Raw genomic sequence first — 18115 nt, forward strand, 5'->3', positions numbered from 1 at the left:
TTTGCGCCTTGGTTTTTCCACACGCTTCTTGCGACCCTGTTGACTATTTTGAATGAAACGCTTGATTGTTCGATGATCACGCTTCAGAAGCTTTGCAATTTTAAGAGTGCTGCATCCCTCTGCAAGATATCTCACTATTTTTTACTTTTCTGAGCCTGTCAAGTCCTTCTTTTGACCCATTTTGCCAAAGGAAAGGAAGTTGCCTAATAATTATGCACACCTGATATAGGGTGTTGATGTCATTAGACCACACCCCTTCTCATTACAGAGATGCACATCACCTAATATGCTTAATTGGTAGTAGGCTTTCGAGCCTTTACAGCTTGGAGTAAGACAACATGCATAAAGAGGATGATGTGGTCAAAATACTCATTTGCCTAATAATTCTGCACTCCCTGTATATGCAGGCAATTTTTTGCAGCAGTAAAAAATATGTTGTGCTTTTGAAAATGGATGTGCGCTGATACCTCTTTGTTTGTGTAATTACTGGGTCATATTGGCAGCACTCCCAGATGTTGATTTAAACTTTTTGTAAGGTGTGCTAAAAAAACAATTTTGTATTTATATATATATATATACATATACACACATAACACAGAGAGAAAGTCCAGCACTCACTTATAAGCTCTCAGCTAAGATTAAAAGCTTTTAATCTTAGCTGAGAGCTAGTAAGTGAGTGCTGGACTTTCTCTCTGTGTTGTATTAATTTGTTTTGTAATTTTCCCTATGGGCCTTGCACCCAGACTGGGGTTAACTGCCTGTGACTTTGGGGACAGTGCAGCTTCCTGAGAGTGCTATTGTGCACCCAGGGCTGTGTATGTTGCAGGGTCATGGGATGTGTACCCAGTCCGGTATAAGAGTGCAGTCCCCTTCCGTGTTTTATATATATATATGTGTGTATGTGTGCGAAATTATATAAAAACTGGAGAGAAACATCAAACAAGAATCACCTAAGTTATAGAAACATCATCAAAATCATCTACTTAAGGTCAAAACAACCCACCACTAAGGGAGGACTGTGAGAGTAAGCCAGGAGACCCAATTATTCAGTATTCCCAAATGTTCAAAAATGTATCTCTGTTATCTAAAACATAAGCCGCCAATTCTGAAGGTGATATAAAAAATGTATTAATTTGGTGGAGAATGTAATTTGTATTGTGATTTAGGACTTCTAATATTGAGCTATACAATTTCTTGGGACCGCACAAATTATATATATATATATATATATATATATATATATGTGTATATATATATATATATATATATATATATATATATATATATATATATATATTTATATACATATAAAGATAAATAGATAAATATTTATCGATATTAAGCCAACAAAGTATAGGATGTCTGGGGATGCAACAATTGTGGACACCTGGATATTAGACTTACCTCAGTCCAATCCAAATTTATTTAAAATAGAGCATAATCTGGGGAGTTAATTTATTATTTTACCCTGATAGCCCCTATAAGTCAGTCCAACCTAAGTACAAGAGCCACAGTGCAGCTTTACAATGCATTTTATCTGTACTCCTCACTTCTCCAGATTTCATAATGTATCTGTCTGAACACTTATAGCAATTGTGCCCTTCAACAGGTGTATGAGATGGGAAATTGGGTAAGGTGCTTTGTTTGTCTGTCTGGGTCTGTACAGTAAAACAGTATACATGATACAGTGTATATTAACAAAATAACAAATCTAATATTCTCCCATGCTGACATTTAAAAGCATATACAAATATCACTGAGCACACATATGATTTATTTACAGCTATATTACTGCACACACTCATATACTTACGTGGGCAACTCTTAATACAGGAGCCTCCGTACTGGTATTTGGCATTAGGATTGGGTTCTAATTGGAAGGTCAGCTTGTTGTAAATAAATGGCTGGGGACAATGTGGTACGCAAGCTCCACTATCATTAAAGTGACGACATGCCTGAATGACAGACCATATTGTTACAAATCAAGCTGAGCACAGATGTGATACATCCCATTCATGGTTAGAAAGAGTACTTACAAAGCACTGAGTGTCTAATGGTCCACTGCAGCCCCCAACACATTCATCATGACAGCACTCATTGGGGTTTTTGCCAAAGCAACGCCCGTTACACTGCTCTGCACAAATGGTCTTTGTCACTACAAATAGAAACAGAAGGTTCACTAACATTGCTCCACTAGAAGAGAGGTTTACGTTTTGCAGTAACTTTAATTCTTAATTAAGTCATTGGATAATCTGTTACTTTCTGCTAAAAAATTATGTAAGTTTTTCTAAATACAAAGATATGTATTGATATGTTTACAATATATAAACCTTGCATTAAAGAGACATCAAACACAACATTTTTCTTTTGTGATTCAGATAAAGCATACAATTAATTAAAAAAAAAAAGCTTTCAATTTACCTATATTGTCAAATTTGCTTTGTTCTCACAGTATTGTTTGTTGAATAGATATCTAGATAGCTAGTCTGCACGTCTGGATCACTACATGACAGAAAATAGGGCTACCATCTAGTGCTTTTGCAACATTGTATAACATTCTTGCAAAACTGCTGACGTGCACACTCCTGAGCGTATTCTCCTGCTTTTACCAAGAGTACAAAGAAACTTTGATAAAAGTTGGAAAAGTTGTTTAAAATTGCATGCTCTGAATTATGAAAAAAAAAAATGGGTTTCATGTCCCCTTAATTGTATTAAGACATATATGATTCTACAAATCATTATTTAATTTTTATACAAGCGGAAGTGTAAAAAAAAAATCTCTCTGTATGACTAAAAATATATAGAGGAGACAAAATGATATAAATATTGCACCTGTATCAGAAAGAAATAGGATTGATAATATTTGCAGCTTATATTTGTCACCTGCTAACCTCACAGTATAAATACAGAAATATATATTACTATTAATTAGTATGTCCCTTATCTGTTAGTTTATAAGATGAATGGGCTGTGGGAACCAAATGGGGTAAAAAGATAAAGAAAAAAGTGACAGTGATTAAGCTGGTTCAATAAATGAAAGAATTAATAATGACTGATCACATAGTTTTGACCCTGTGAATTTCATAGTGTGCAATCATTGCATTGCTGCAACTATTAAATGTTTTTCTGTAAATATTTCACCACTTGTTTGCTACATGGAAGATTAATTCTTGTGAAAAAGTTGTATTTGTTCCTTGACAATGCAACAGAATGGTAGATTACGTTTTCTTTGCTTGAAATATTTGTAAAAAAAATGAAACTACAGTATTTTTAATATAATGCCATTAGTATTATGGTCACATTGCAATATGTTCAGTAAACTTACATTTTTGGCAGTCATCTGGTTTGTATCCCCAACAGTTCCCCCCACAAGATGAATCACAGGGTTTACCTGCAATGGTGTAGAAAACAAACAAAAAAATATATCACTCATCTCTGCCTGATTACGCATTTTTGACAGTGACTTTCATAACAGACCATATCACAGATATAAACCTTGCAGACATGTTTAAAGGACCACTAAACACAGCAGACTACATAATCAGTAGATATGTGTGTTCGGATCCTTTGTGAGGATTCGAATGCGGATGTAGGCGGCTGCTCGTGGCGTTCAGCTCTTTTCAGCGCCAGATTTATTCTTGTGAAAGATCATCACACTAAGATCTGGATTTGCACAGAATTAGTGTGGTTATCTTTCACAAGAATAAATCCAGCTCGGAAATGAGTTGAATGGAACCAGCAGCCGACTACTTCTGCATTCGGATCCTCACGCAGGATCCAATTGCACATATCTAATAATCAGTAAATGCATAATAAAAAGAAAATGCAAAAGCACTTAGTTTGAATTTCAAATGAGCAGTAGATTTTTTTTTATACAAATTTTAAAGTTTGTTCTATTTTTCCTCCCACTGCATCATGTGACAGCCATCAGCCAATTACAAAATGCATATATGTATAATATGTGAATCTATCAAAAAACAATCCCCATTCAAAGGGTACGTCGCAGGTCATTAGGGGATTAAAGTGATGGTAAACTTTTTTTTTGTATAAACAGATCCTGAATGTTAGCGATATTTTACATGGGGTTTAATCAATCATTTGTAATGAAGATACGCTTTCATTTACTTTTTAATGTAGTACTGAAATTCAAATACCCTGCGTGCCAGCCACACGCTTCAAAAATATTTTTTTTGTGAGCTAATGGTTTGAACTTTTCTCCAATTGGCGCTCTAGCCACACACAAAAATAAAATAAAAATTGTGAGTGCCATATCGCTAAAGCCTTGATTAGAGAAAATTTCAAACTGTTAACTCACAAAAAATTACTTCTGAAGTAGGCGGATGGAGTGCGGGGAAATATACTTTCAGTATTACATTAAAAAGTAAGTTAAAGTGTATCTTCATTACAACTGATGAATTAAACGCCAGCTAAAATATTGCTAACATTCTGCATCTGGTTTTAGTAAGGGAAAGTTTACCATCACTTTAAATCAACTAGGTGTTACTAGTCAGGGAAAAAAGTAACAGATTACTTTTATTACTCATTTGCTGCAATTTCTTAATTAACAGTCCATGAAAAGTGAAAATATATGCAAGGACACAAACACAAAGAACAATATATAACTGCCATACTCATTTTTATATCTAAATGTTCAGATGTGGTAGTGTCTCTTTAATTGACAAAAATAGCCTTCAACGATGAGAAACGTTTTTTTTTTATTATTTTTAAAGAGAACAAAAACTGGCCTGGGTCTTGTAACATATTCACACTGAATCTGAGGTATTTCTGGCCTCATGAAATAGGATAAGAAATGGCAGACTCTTTGCCAAGGCTTGGTTTATTTTGGCTGTGTATTGGCATGAGCTAATATTTACTAAATGGGTTTGTGGGGTTGAACTTTATTGCTCCTAAAAGTAGATTGTCACCACATAAACACATACACAGAGTGACACCTTGACATAGCCAGCAAAAATTATATTGTGTCTTAATAAAGGAGTCACACATAACGTGAGCTATCAGAAAGGTTACCACCCTAAGTGCTCTGAGAGTGTCATGTGCAGTAATCATTTAAATTGACAGAAAAGCTTTTAACATACTTGGCTTTTTACACAAGCAAGAATTTAAAAAATAGGTTTAGCTGAATTCAGTTATAACTACAGCCCTCTAAGCCTAAATTATGTTTTTACTGCAGTCAGATTTAAACAAATGACCTGTATAGCCACCAGCAAACGTGAAGCCACTTTTAGTTGCAAGTGAAGAGCGGCCTAAACACCTCAACATCAAACAGTAGTAATGGCCACCTTTGTGAAAAATGGATTCTGTTCTTTACTGTATACAAAATGTGTGTGTGTGTGTGTGTCTATCTATCTATCTATCTATCTATCTATCTATCTACACACACACAAAGCATTTAAACTGTTGCTTTGTTAGTACAATCTACAGGGTTTTACAAATTAAGGGCAGCCCAGGGATAAAACAATAAAACAAATTGTGAGTACCGGTATGTTTATCATATCTTGTTTGATTGCATTAGTCTAAGCAATCACTATGTAGTATGTAGCCAGGTCAGGCAAATTGCAGAGCTCTTTAAGAGACAGTAATCACCTTGAGATTTTTATATAAAATGTTTAGTTGGGCATAATAAAACAACTTTGCAATATATTTTCATTATTTATTTTGCCCCTTTTCGTGTAATTTAGCCCTGAAAATAGAGTAATTTCTAAGTCTCAGAACTTGAAATGCACCTGCTGACTTCTCAATGCTTTAACCCTGCTGCATAGTTGTCCCTAATTGGCTTTAACTGATAACAACAGCAAAACAATTCACTTTATGCTAACTTTATGACCGTGTTTAGCCTAGTTGCCCAGATTGTCTCCTCCAAATAAGGCTAATGGCGGGCGACGTTTGGCTATTGGAAAATAATTAAAGTAAAAAGGATGTTAATTTGTTTTAAAAACATTAAGACTTGGCCGATATGTTATTCTATAGCAACATAAGACAGACATGTCTTTTAATTACAAGGTGTTTTCCGTCCCTTTAAGCACAAAATTAGAGCTCCAGCCATTCTTTGAGGAAGTGGAACCATCAACCATATGCAGATGTATTTTACAGTAAAAGAAAGCAAACTACGTGATGAATGTATATTCCAATGTTGTTACCTTTTTGAAGTAAACATGTTATGTGGGATTACATTTAAAGGGATAGTCTAGTCAAAATTAAACTTTCATGATTCAGATTGAGCATGCAATTTTAAGCAACTTTCTAATTTACTCGTATTATCAATTTTTCTTCGTTCTCTTGGTATCTTTATTTTTAAAAAGCTGGAATGTAAGCTTAGGAACCAGACCATTTTTGGTTTAGCACCTGGGTGACGCTTGTTGATTGGTGTCTAAATGTAGCCATCCAATCAGCAAGCGCTACCCCCGTTCTGAACCAAAAACAGGCCGGCTCCTAAGCTTACTTTCCAGCTTTTTTAAATAAAGATACCAAGAGAATGAAGAAACAATTATAATATGAGCTGCTTAAAATTGCATGCTCTATCAGAAATATGAAAGTTTAATTTTGACTAGACTATCCCTTTAATATTTTATTTTATTTCACAATGAACAGCTATATAAGCCCTGACAGCAAGAGAGTCCTGATAAAACTACAAAAGGTCCAATCTGTCAGTGGAATAGTGCAATATGTATCATGTTATATTTCCTCTTTCATACTAAATAACATGTAAATCATTTCACTGTTCTTCAAAATGGGTGCTTGCTGGTACATTTTCCACATTAGCCACTATACAGGCACAAGATCTCATATAGTGCACACACTGTAAACATAGGTGTGTGTGTAAAGATGAAGGCACTGTGTTTCTCACACACCTCTCCCCAGGTTGCTAGCGCACAAATCAAACAATTTTTGTATAAATCAGGGACCAAGGGTGGTGGCTGTCTCTCACAATGTGAACCGTCTTTAGGGTCGGAGGATTTATACACCTTGCTACAGAGAATTTTACCTTATTATCTTATAGATAACAGTCCTGGCAGAGGCACAGACTAAGGCTGCCAAATGATACAGTATGACGGATTGTTTTTCAAACCAACACTACGGTTATATGCTAACAGTGGAGTGGCCGAACTCTAGGCGAACATGATTTAAACATAACAGTGATTGCAATTAAAGGGACAGTCTAACACTCAAATATCTACTTAAAATTGTTAGCCTTAGATGTATTAAAAAAAACAAAACACACACACACACACATAGGTAAAGTCCTGCTCAGTAGCTATATAATTGTATTTGTTGCAACAATGCTTAATCATGTTTTTCTTTTTCTTTTATGTTACAACATTGTAGAGTGCTGTAGAATGTGTAAATGCATTATAATAAAACATCTGTTTATGTGCTGTATATATAGAAAGATAGCAAGTTAAACAGACAGAATGACAGACAAACAGATAGATGATAGATAGATAGATAGATAGATAGATAGATAGATAGATAGATAGAAAGATAGGTGCGACACCCATTTAGTTGATATTTAGGTCCCAGATGTAACAGATTTTCTTTAAATGATGACCAGTCACATAGTTCTTCATTCTTACAGGTACTCACAGTTCTTGGAGTTTTCTGTGATCTCAATCTCTGCTTTAGGCTCTCGTATGATATCTTTCCAGTCAATTGTGTCAGCGTAACAGAGGTGCTCATTCTTTGTAATGTGAACTCCACCAGCCAAGATCTCTGTGAAAAAGGAACCATTGGCAAAAAAAAGTGTTGGATGAAATTCAACGCCAAGGAATAAATGCCTAGGTGTGCTTTATTGATAATACTATATCTGCTTTAGCATATAATAAAAAAAACGGTAAAACAACATATATTGTATAACCGAATAAATAATAAAATATTCATACTGTTTTAAAATTTCAAAGTTATTTTTCTGTTGTGAACAAGTGAATCAAAAGACTGGGACGGTGTCCTTTTTACTTAGCAGTAGCACTAGCATGACAGAAAAGGCTAAATTAAAAACAAATTAGTTGCTAGTAATGATGCAAGTTAAGCCATTTTAGGAAGCACAATAATGAATAGCTATTAAGCTGTAATAAGTAACAATTAACCGTCTTATAGAGCTGAGCATCTCTGAGATTTAGTCAGCAACTTCTGTTAGAATGGTATGTGAGAGGCCTAACGCAGACACATGCTGAAAATGAGTCACCTGAGACCGTCTATGCTGGATAACCCAGCTTTATACACCTTTTTAGCTGACTTATTCCTTTATATTACCATTTATGGGGGTTCAGCAGCTACTTTGTGCACCTAGAAACAAACAGCGCTCAAATAAGTGGAACATATCTCTGTAGACAGATTTTAGCGGTTATTTCTGGGTCCATTGCTGATAAATACCAAATGTTGGCCTGCATCATAGGTACAGACACAAGACCGGCCCAAGATATTGTTCTGTCTGGGTTTAAGGGACAGTAAAGTCATAATTAGACATTCATGATTTAGACAGAGCATACCATTTTAAACAACATTCCAATTTACTTATATTATTTAATTTGCTTCCTTTTCTTGATATCCTTTGCTGAAAGGTTTATCTAGGTAAGTTTAGGAGCAGCAAAGAACCTAGGTTCTAGCTGCTGATTGGTGGCTGCATATATATGCCTATTGTCATTGGCTCACCCATGTGTTCAGTTAGAAACCACTACTGCTGCTCCTTTAACAAATGATACCAAGAGAATGTAACAAATTTGATAATAAAAGTAAACTGGAAAGTTGTTTAAAATTGTATGTTCTACCTAAATCATAAAATAAAAATTTGGAGTTTCATGTCCCTTTAAGGAATATGCTCTCCTCATGTGCCATCCCTGTCAAATGCCACCTGGGTCCTGTGGTCATACCAGATCCAATCATAGAGCCCACCCTGAATGACCCTATCTGAGAAATTTCCGTCTTGTCTGGCTTTTCTCCTTGTTCCTGGCAGAGCTGACAATAGATGATTGGAGTTTAATTGTTTGTATCATTTTCCCTGTTTGGTAATCCCCTTTTTAGCGTGGATAAAATAAAGCTACCTACGCAGCTGTATACAATATTTTTTAATGAAAAGCACAAATAACATTAAAGGAGAGCAGCTGCCATAAAATGCTTAGATTTTTCCTACATGCCGATTTAGACGGACACATTCCATTGGAGCAAAGCTTTGTAACCCCCCTAAATCAGTCAGACAAATTTGAGATAATCACAGCATTCGTCACCCGGGGATTTTCATACTGGCTTTTATATCAATCAGATTTATTTTAAGCAATTAATGGATGTCATTGCGTTCATTAGCCACTGGTCCTGCCTTTAAAATAAGTCAACTTGTTTTGATGTATCATGTTTCATTCCATTTAAATTGTCAAAACAATACAACTCACAAATCCTCTGTTCCACAAACGTTAGGCAAATGACAGGCAGTGATACAGTAGTTAATTAAAGATACCTAGTTGGCAAAGAATTTAAACAATCCATATGGACGAACAGCAATTACATATATTAGGGTTTTTTGCAAGAAAAACAAGTAAAAGCTGCTCATTCTCATTGGCTGATTGTGACAACTAACACAGACATATGTGTGTGCAGGGCCAAACTGCAGCAAGTCAGTAAAAGTATATGTATTCAGTATGGTTAAAAACAATGTATTACATGCTTAAATGCCCTCTTTTTTATTCAAAAGAAAATGTGTAATTTCCCTTTAAGAAATAGTGACAATGCTACCGCATAATTATCCAGAAGGTAATCGGGTAAAAAAAACAATGTATACACTAAATCATATTTAATTTTACAGTACATTTACTGGACTAAAATAATGTCATTACACTGTGTATGTTTGTATAAAGTACATATTGACTACAGTGTAAGTTGGTTGCTGCTGCATTAGCTTGGATATGGATTTATGACTTAGCACCCAGGCTTTCATTAAAGGGACAGTCTACTGCAGAATTTTTATTGTTTAAAAAGATAGATAATCCCTTTATAACCCAGTGCCCAGTTTTGCATAACCAACTGTGATTACCTTGTATCTAAGCCTCAGCAGATTGCCCCCTTATTTCAGTTCTTTTGACAGACTTGCATTTTAGTCAATCAGTGACCTCTCATAAGTATCGAGCACAATGTTATCTATATGTAGGGTGACCATATTGCCGCTTTAAAAAGGGACATATATGAAAAATACATATGTCAGGGCTGTTTAAAGTAAATGTTTTGTATAAGAAACCTGGCATATGTATTTTTCATATATGTCCCTTTTTAAAGCGGCAATATGGTCACCCTATATATATATATATGGCACACATGAACTAACGTCCTCTAGCTGTGAAAAACTGTCAAATACATTCAGGTAAAAAGCGGTATTCAAGGGCTTAGAAATTAGCATATGAGCCTAACCTAGGTTTAGCTTTCAACTAAGAATACCAAGACAACAAAGCAAATTTGACGATAAAAGCAAATTGGAAAGTTGTTTAAAATTGCATGCCATATCTGAATCATGAAAGTTTAATTTTATCTAGACTGTCCCTTTAAGGACATGGAAGTGGAATTTGTTTTTCATGATTCTGATACAACATACAATTTTTACAAACTTTATCATTTACTATGGCTATCAAATGTAGCTTTTTCTCTTGGTATCCATGGTTAAAACCTAGCTCCTTTCTATGACAGCATACCTAGGTAAGCTCAGGAGTGTGCACGTTTCTCAAGTACTATATGGCAGCAGTGTTTACAAAACTGTTTATAACAATGTTATACAGTTCGTGCATAGAGTGCCTGAAGCTTCTGCACTCTAAAGCTCCATCTACAGGTTACATGTATAACACTGTTGCCACATAGTGCTTAAGACACATGCATGCTCCTGAGCATACCTCAGTATGCTTTCCTTCATCCAAGCTCTATCTGAATCCTGAAAGTTTATGTATTTACTATAACGTCCCTTTAAGGTAATGCATAAGTTGAACATGGATGCTGTCCCTCGCCATACAATGAAGTGGTCTTCAGTTCCTATGTTGTTCTGAGCAATCTTTTACTGAATGATCCCATAGAATAAAAGAGGAGAGACCAGAGAGTTTAGAGAGGCTATAAAGGGATAGTAGTAAATCTACCCAGTGTGTAATACATTTACTCACATAATGTTGTATTCACATGATAATATTACCTCTGCAAGTGTTTGTGTACTACTCAGTATTTAGTTTGCTAAAGTCTGGAACCTGTTTAACCAGTGCACTGATCCAGGGACAGAAAGGTTCAAATACTTATCTGTTTGATAGGCTTGAGAATACCATAAAGTTGGCAGACCTTTTACTAGCTGTAAATCAATAAAGAAACAAAGACTAAAACAAAATGCTAAAGTTCACAAGTTGTTGTTGTGAGTGTACGGTTGTCAGTGTGTGTTTAGCATAGTGTGAAGTGTTACTGCACGTAATAGGCTGTATATAGAAGGAGAGGGGTTGAACAGGATCAGTCAAATGCTGCAGGTGCTGTGTATTTCTCTGACAATAAGGGTAGCTGCAGAACTTGACTGGCAGTAATCAGGATTTGTCAGTCAGCACATATAATAGATTGTTACCTTTGTACTAATCATTTTAGTTATGCTTGGGAAATGTGCCTAAAACAACAGCAAAAACTACTAGACAACAAGACTGTACATGACAACGGTGTGAGGTGGGCAGTCTGGCCTGTAGTGCAAGATGGTGCTGATATAATATTAAAGTGCAATAGGCAGGTTTGGAGATCAAACTTCCCAGGCAAGAATAGAGCTACTCTGTGGGGCAGCAGAAGAGGTGCATGAGCAAGGTCCACCAATATATGAGAGAATTCTGCCCTGGAATAAGTATTAGTGTTGATATCTAGTTAAAGGAATGGTCTAGTCCGAATTAAACTTTCATGAATCAGATAGACCAAGTAATTGTAAGCAACTTTCTAATTTACTCCTATTATCAATTTTTCTTTATTCTCTTGGTATCTTTATTTAAATATAAGCTTAGGAGCCGGACCATTTTTGGTTCAGCACCAGAATAGCACTTGCTGATTGGTGGCTACATTTAGACACCAATCATAAAGTGCTACACAGGTGCTGAACCAAAAACGGGCTGGCTCCTATGCTTATATTCTTGCTTTATCAAATAAAGATACCAAGAGAACGAAGAAAAAATGATAATAGGAGTAAATTTGAAAGTTTAAATTTTGACTAGACTGTTTCTTTAAAGAACTGGGAGTACTGCAGAAAAGAAGTCTTAAGAGATCAATGTACAATGGTGCTAAATCCACAAGACTGATATCTGTTAATGAGCTATGTTGCTAGTACATGTTGTTAGAGTAAATGTACTCATTGTTAAAAATAAGTATAATACAGTTGGTTTTAAAGCTGAGGTGTTATTTCTGAGGTAAAAAAATGTCAATGCATAAGAAGACTCAGACAACCTGATGCCCCATCAGTGATAAACATTTCCCCCCTTGTTTTATCTAACAGAAAATGTTATAAAACATATGGTTTCATTGTGTGTTAAATAAAATGATGTTCTCGTGCATGTGGAGGTCTGTCCCTATCCGCCTATAGTGCAGTGGGTTTTGTTCCTATGACAATAAACAACTTGAGAATCAGTGGTGTACAAACATGCATTTTAATATTTTATTTATTCTTTTTATGATTTTTAAATTAAGATTTTTTGTGAGCCCTATTGTAATGTATGCATCGTCTTCAGGACATGAAACTATTCTTTCATTATTCAAATCATGCAATTTAAAACAACTTCCAGTTTACTTCTATTACCTAATTTGCTTTGTTCTCTTGGTATGCTTTGTTGAAAACCATACCTAGGTAGACTCAGAATCTACTGATTGGTGTCTGCACATACTTGTTATTTGCTTACCCAGGTGCATTGCTCTTTCTTCAACAAAGGATAACAAGAGAATGAAACAAATTAAATAATTGAAGTACACTGGGAAGTTGTTTAAAACGGTATGCTCTGTCTGACTCCTGAAACAAAAATGTCATGTCCCTTTACAAGCAGAAGTAAAAACTGCCTTTATCAATTAGGACAGGGGCTTTATAATACTGGCAACATTTATTAAAAAATCTCACAAGCCCTTGAAGAGAACAACTGAATGCTAACATTTTATTACTTCTCTCTCCTACCCCCACACTAGAAATGTAATTTCTTCTGCTGGCTATATATACATAGCTTTTCTACAGACAATACTTAAAGGGACACGAAACCTACATTTTTTCTATCATGATTCAGATAGAGAATACAATTTAAACAACATTCCAATTTACTAGTGTTATTTAATTTGCTACATTCTTTAGATAGCCACCAATCAGCAGCTACAAAGCATATTAAGATATGATTTTCAACAAACGATATTAAGAGAATGAAGCAAATTGATAATAAAAGTAAATTGTAAAGTTGTTTAAAATTGCATGGCCTTTCAGAATCATGAGGGAAACAATTTGGGTTTAATGTCCATTTTAAGTATTGACATTTTCAGTATAGGTGGGGATACCACAGACAAAATCAGCTATTTTAAATGCCAAAATAAAGGTAAATAAACACATTTTAAACAATTTAATTCACTCCAGCAGGTAAAATGGAGAACTGGGAACAAATTAAAGGGGATACAATTTTACAGTACACTGTCCATTTAACCCCTTCACTACCAGAAATTTCAGAGAAAAACTTGCCTAAAGTACCAGAGAATTTTTAGCATTTTTGCTATCACTCAGTTTAAACAGAAATAGAGCCTTTGTATTTTTATTTACCTGTAAAAAATAAATATATTTTTAAAGTAGACAACCCAAGGTATTAATCTAGGCCCATTTTAGTATATCTGATGCCGCCCAATATGATTCATTCATTAGTTAGGCCAAATCTGGAATACTGTGTACAGTTCTGGAGACCAAATCTTCAGAAATATATAAATAAACTAGGAGCTGTCCAAGAGAGGGCTACTAAAATGGTACACGGTCTAAAATATAAAACGTACATATAAAGACTCTATGATCTAAATATGTATAGTTTAGAAGATAGAAGGGAAAGAGGTGACATGATAGAAACCTTCAAATATATGAAGGTACTTAATAAAATAGAAGCTGAAAGCATTTTTCACAAAAAAATAAATGCTAAAACAAGGGGTCACAATCTAAAGTTAGAGGGTAGCAGATTCAGGAGATATTTGAGGAAGCATTTTTTTACAGAAAGGGTGGTGGATTCATGGAATAAACTTCCATTTGAGGTGGTGAACACAAAGCCTGTAAAGGAATTAAAAATTGCCTGGGACATGCAAAAGGCTATCCTAAGGAAAAAGTAACATGTAATATGGGTAGACTTGATGGGCCTTTTTGGTTCTTATCTACCGTAAAATTCTATGTTTCTATGATCATATAAAATAAAATCGTTAACTTTTTTGCAAATTTTGGGTTTCTTGAAATGATTTACACACTACTACTGCAGTCATAAAGCAAATGGTTGTAAAAGTTATTTGGGGTCCCCTTAGTTTAGAAACAGCAGACATACATGGTTTTGCAATTGAAATTAGAAGGCCCCTTATAGTAGCTGCACACCAAACTTCTGAAATTCCAAGCAGTGAAGGGCTAAATTAGCCTGTAAGGTAATTTTTTGTTATAGTGTAGTGATAACCCACCCACCTGACACCCCTACTCCCTGATGTTTACCTAATCTCTCCCAAGCAGCTCCTTTACCTCCTCCCTCTCCCTTCTGGTCACCATCATCTTAGGTACTAGCCGATGGTCTGCAGTTAAGGTTTTTTTTGTTTTATCTTTAAAAAATATTGATTTATTTCTGTAATGTAGGAGTCCCTCCTCCCCTCTCACCTCTCTGATCCCCCCAACAGCTCTTTTACCCTACCCCCTCCCTCCCACCGCCATATTTGTTTCTAGAAGCAAGTAACAAATTATATTTTTTTATTTTTATTTATTTATTTTTCAGTAGTGTAGTGGCCCACCCTCCCCTTCAAGATCTCCTTTTTCTGTAGCATTGGATCATGCTCCATTACCATATGAAACTAGATGCTTGCAGCCCACCAACAGCAAGTCTTGGATGTCACTTATCAACCAATGCTGCTTGGGCTTCCTGAAGGTCCAATGAAGATCTACGTTATGCTGTACCATGGACTATGTACAGCATGATGTAGATCTATCTCTCATTGGAACAAGGGGTTAATTAAAAACTCTTTCAATTTTAAATTAAACTATCAGGAAGTACAACTAATACCTAGGTATTGATTATACACTGGTTGACAGGAACAGCATCCACAGAAAAAGTTGGTTTAAAAAAATAAAAATGCTGAAATATTCTCTCTTTTCTAAAAAACAAAAACAAACTTGTTTGATTATCATATCCCTTTAAAGGTAGAACACATGCAGAAAAAGGTTAGAATGTGAGATAACAACTGGACATCTCTACTATGTATGTGAAGAATCTCAAACATAAACCATAAGGTCTCCAGGACACACAGTGCAGAACTTGTGCAATTTAGGAGTCATTTGCCATTGGTATATGATCTTGTATAGATCTCAGATAGTACAGATATACTCAACAGTTTTTCTCAGGGAAAGAACAGTTTATTTTTTACTAATCTCCCCATGTTAATTTAAAGGGTTATTAAAAGCAAACATTTCTATCATGTATATTAAAATGCAGCAATGAAATATGTTTAAATATTACTTTTATTAAGAAGATTAAAAGCACATGAAGTTGTCTATATGCTGTGCCTTACAGAGGGTATATTAAAATGTATTGCAGGTTTTCTGTTTTAAATGGATTTTTCTAAATGTATCTTTAAGTTAAAGCAGTTTAAGCTGATATTGGAACAAACAGGAAGTGCATGTTTATCCGTAATTTTTTTTTTCCAATTTACTTTCATTATCAAAGTATGTGCAGTCTTTTTATGTGCATACTTTCCGAGGCTTCAGCTTCTACTGAGCATGTTCAAAAGTTTACAGTGCTTACATATATGAGTTGGTGATTGGCTGATGGGTGTCACATGAAAAGGGGACAGGGAAATGTAGCGACATTTTTTACATTTATCAGAAAAAAATCGAATGCTCATTTGAAATTCAGAGTAAGTGTATTGCATTTTCTTTATTATGCATTTGTTGATTATGCAATTCTACTATATTTAATGGTCCTTCCTTGAAATATCATTTACTTACTGTCTGATAATGCCAACTTCTAAAGCTTTATTCAAATAAAAAAAAAAAAATACTAATAAATGTTAATATATCCTGTTTTATATACATGAAGAAAATGTTTACTTTAATGTTCCTTCACTTTTAATTCATACAAAATAAAGAAATACAATTATCCGGTAAAGCTTTCCCCACAGATAAAGGAATTGGAGTCTATAAATGGTTACAAGCTATCCCACCATGTGTCAGAGGTCACAGTGTCGACCAGGATGTAACTGCTTATTGGTTTGCATCCTGATGGCTATCATGGGAAAGATTATTTCCTTATTTATTTATTTATTTATTTATTTTTAATAATTATTACCATGAAAAAATGTAGGGAGAGTTTAGTAAAAAAATAAAGTGCTCTATCTACATAGTGCAGAGGTAGATTTGTGTGACCCTAATCTCACCTGTCAGCTTATGGAAGCCAAGTTGCCGAATGCCTTGTGTGCCGTTAACTTGATTGTTGAGCACCATGTATAGAGCATACTTGCCATCATACAGGTTGGTTCCTCTAATAACTCTCAGATTTTCCAGAGGGAGGTACTGGAAAATATTCACGGCGATCAGGACATGACCAGTCACCTCACGTACGGACTGGAAAAGAACCAGAGGAACATGTTAACTGCTATGTATGTATAACAATAAAAGTTCTTTGATTAATCTACTTCATAAATCACATTCACAATTTTACTTTTAACCATCCGTTTTATTTACTGGTATATTATTTCCTGAAAGTTTTCTGTAATACAATGCACATGTTAAGATGGGATGTGATATATCATTCTTGTTTTACGTTTGTCTATATCTCAACTTAAAATAATGATTTTTCTAGCATCTACTAGCCATACCCCAATTTAAACTCATAATTAACATCCAACCAACCTGGAGGACATATTGGAAGTTCTATTCTAAAGTCTAAACAGACCAAAGGACAGTGATGCATGATTCAGGCATTAGGACTAATAGACTTGTGGGTCAACGTGTTTATCAAACTGTATAGTTAATACTTGATTCAAATTTGTAAAGTAAATGTAAAACAAAATGCTACCTAAGATATATCCCAGTGCTGATTGATACAACCAATAAACTGTCTTTTTAAAACTATGGGCCTGATTATTTAAAGCTCTATTTTTTTTTACTTGAGACCTATTTTTCTGCTATACAGGGTTTTAGATGTGAAGAAGAGAAACCCTCATTAGGATATAATGTTCAAAGAATAGAGAGCCCAAAGATTTTGTTTGATTTCTCTCCTTGCCAGCGAGCTTTTAATCATCAGGTCTTACGACAGCCTTTCATTTATACCGCTAAGAGCTGAATAATATGACTATATATTTTGTTCTTGAGTACAGCTCCATGCACTCTATATTAGTCCTACAAGTCTAGCAGAGCTGGCTAGTCCAGGGGCATGGCTAGGTGGATGTAAATGGAGACTTTCCATGTGTAACTCTGACACACATCTAATTGGTTTTAGCTCAGGGGAGCAGATAAGATAGTGAAACCAATGTAAGTTTTGCTAACAAAATGGCAGTGGTTAGCCTTTTCTATTCAAGTAACAAGTCTTAAAGGGACAGTCTAGTCCAAAAAAAACTTTCATGATTCAGATAGGGCATGAAATTTTAAACAATTTTCCAATTTACTTTTATCACCAATTTTTCTTTGTTCTCTTGGTATTCTTAGTCGAAAGCTTAACCTAGGAGGTTCATATGCTAATTTCTTAGACCTTGAAGGCCGCCTCTTAAGAATGCATTTTAACAGGTTTTTCACCACTAGAGGGTGTTAGTTCATGTTTTTCATATAGATAACACTGTACTCGTGCACGTGAAGTTACCTGGGAGCCATCACTGATTGGCTAAACTGCAAGTCTGTCAAAAGAACTGAAATAAAGGGGCAGTCTGCAGAGGCTTA

General features: G+C 35.0%; 1 protein-coding gene across 2 annotated transcripts in view; it reads right to left on the bottom strand.

Annotated features, from left to right (window-relative positions):
• Nucleotides 1-18115, bottom strand: part of ERBB3 (erb-b2 receptor tyrosine kinase 3) — a 115047-nt gene that overhangs the window by 33700 nt on the left and 63232 nt on the right. For both annotated transcript variants that reach the window (XM_053708115.1, XM_053708114.1), the window contains exons 3-7: nucleotides 16618-16804; nucleotides 7603-7728; nucleotides 3326-3391; nucleotides 2037-2155; nucleotides 1814-1955 (exon numbers count right to left, since the gene is read on the bottom strand). In XM_053708115.1, coding sequence (XP_053564090.1) covers nucleotides 1814-1955; nucleotides 2037-2155; nucleotides 3326-3391; nucleotides 7603-7728; nucleotides 16618-16804 — 640 coding nt within the window. The remainder of the gene's footprint in view (nucleotides 1-1813; nucleotides 1956-2036; nucleotides 2156-3325; nucleotides 3392-7602; nucleotides 7729-16617; nucleotides 16805-18115) is intronic.

Source organism: Bombina bombina, chromosome 3, assembly GCF_027579735.1.
Source record: "Bombina bombina isolate aBomBom1 chromosome 3, aBomBom1.pri, whole genome shotgun sequence".
NCBI classification, from domain to species: domain Eukaryota; kingdom Metazoa; phylum Chordata; class Amphibia; order Anura; family Bombinatoridae; genus Bombina; species Bombina bombina.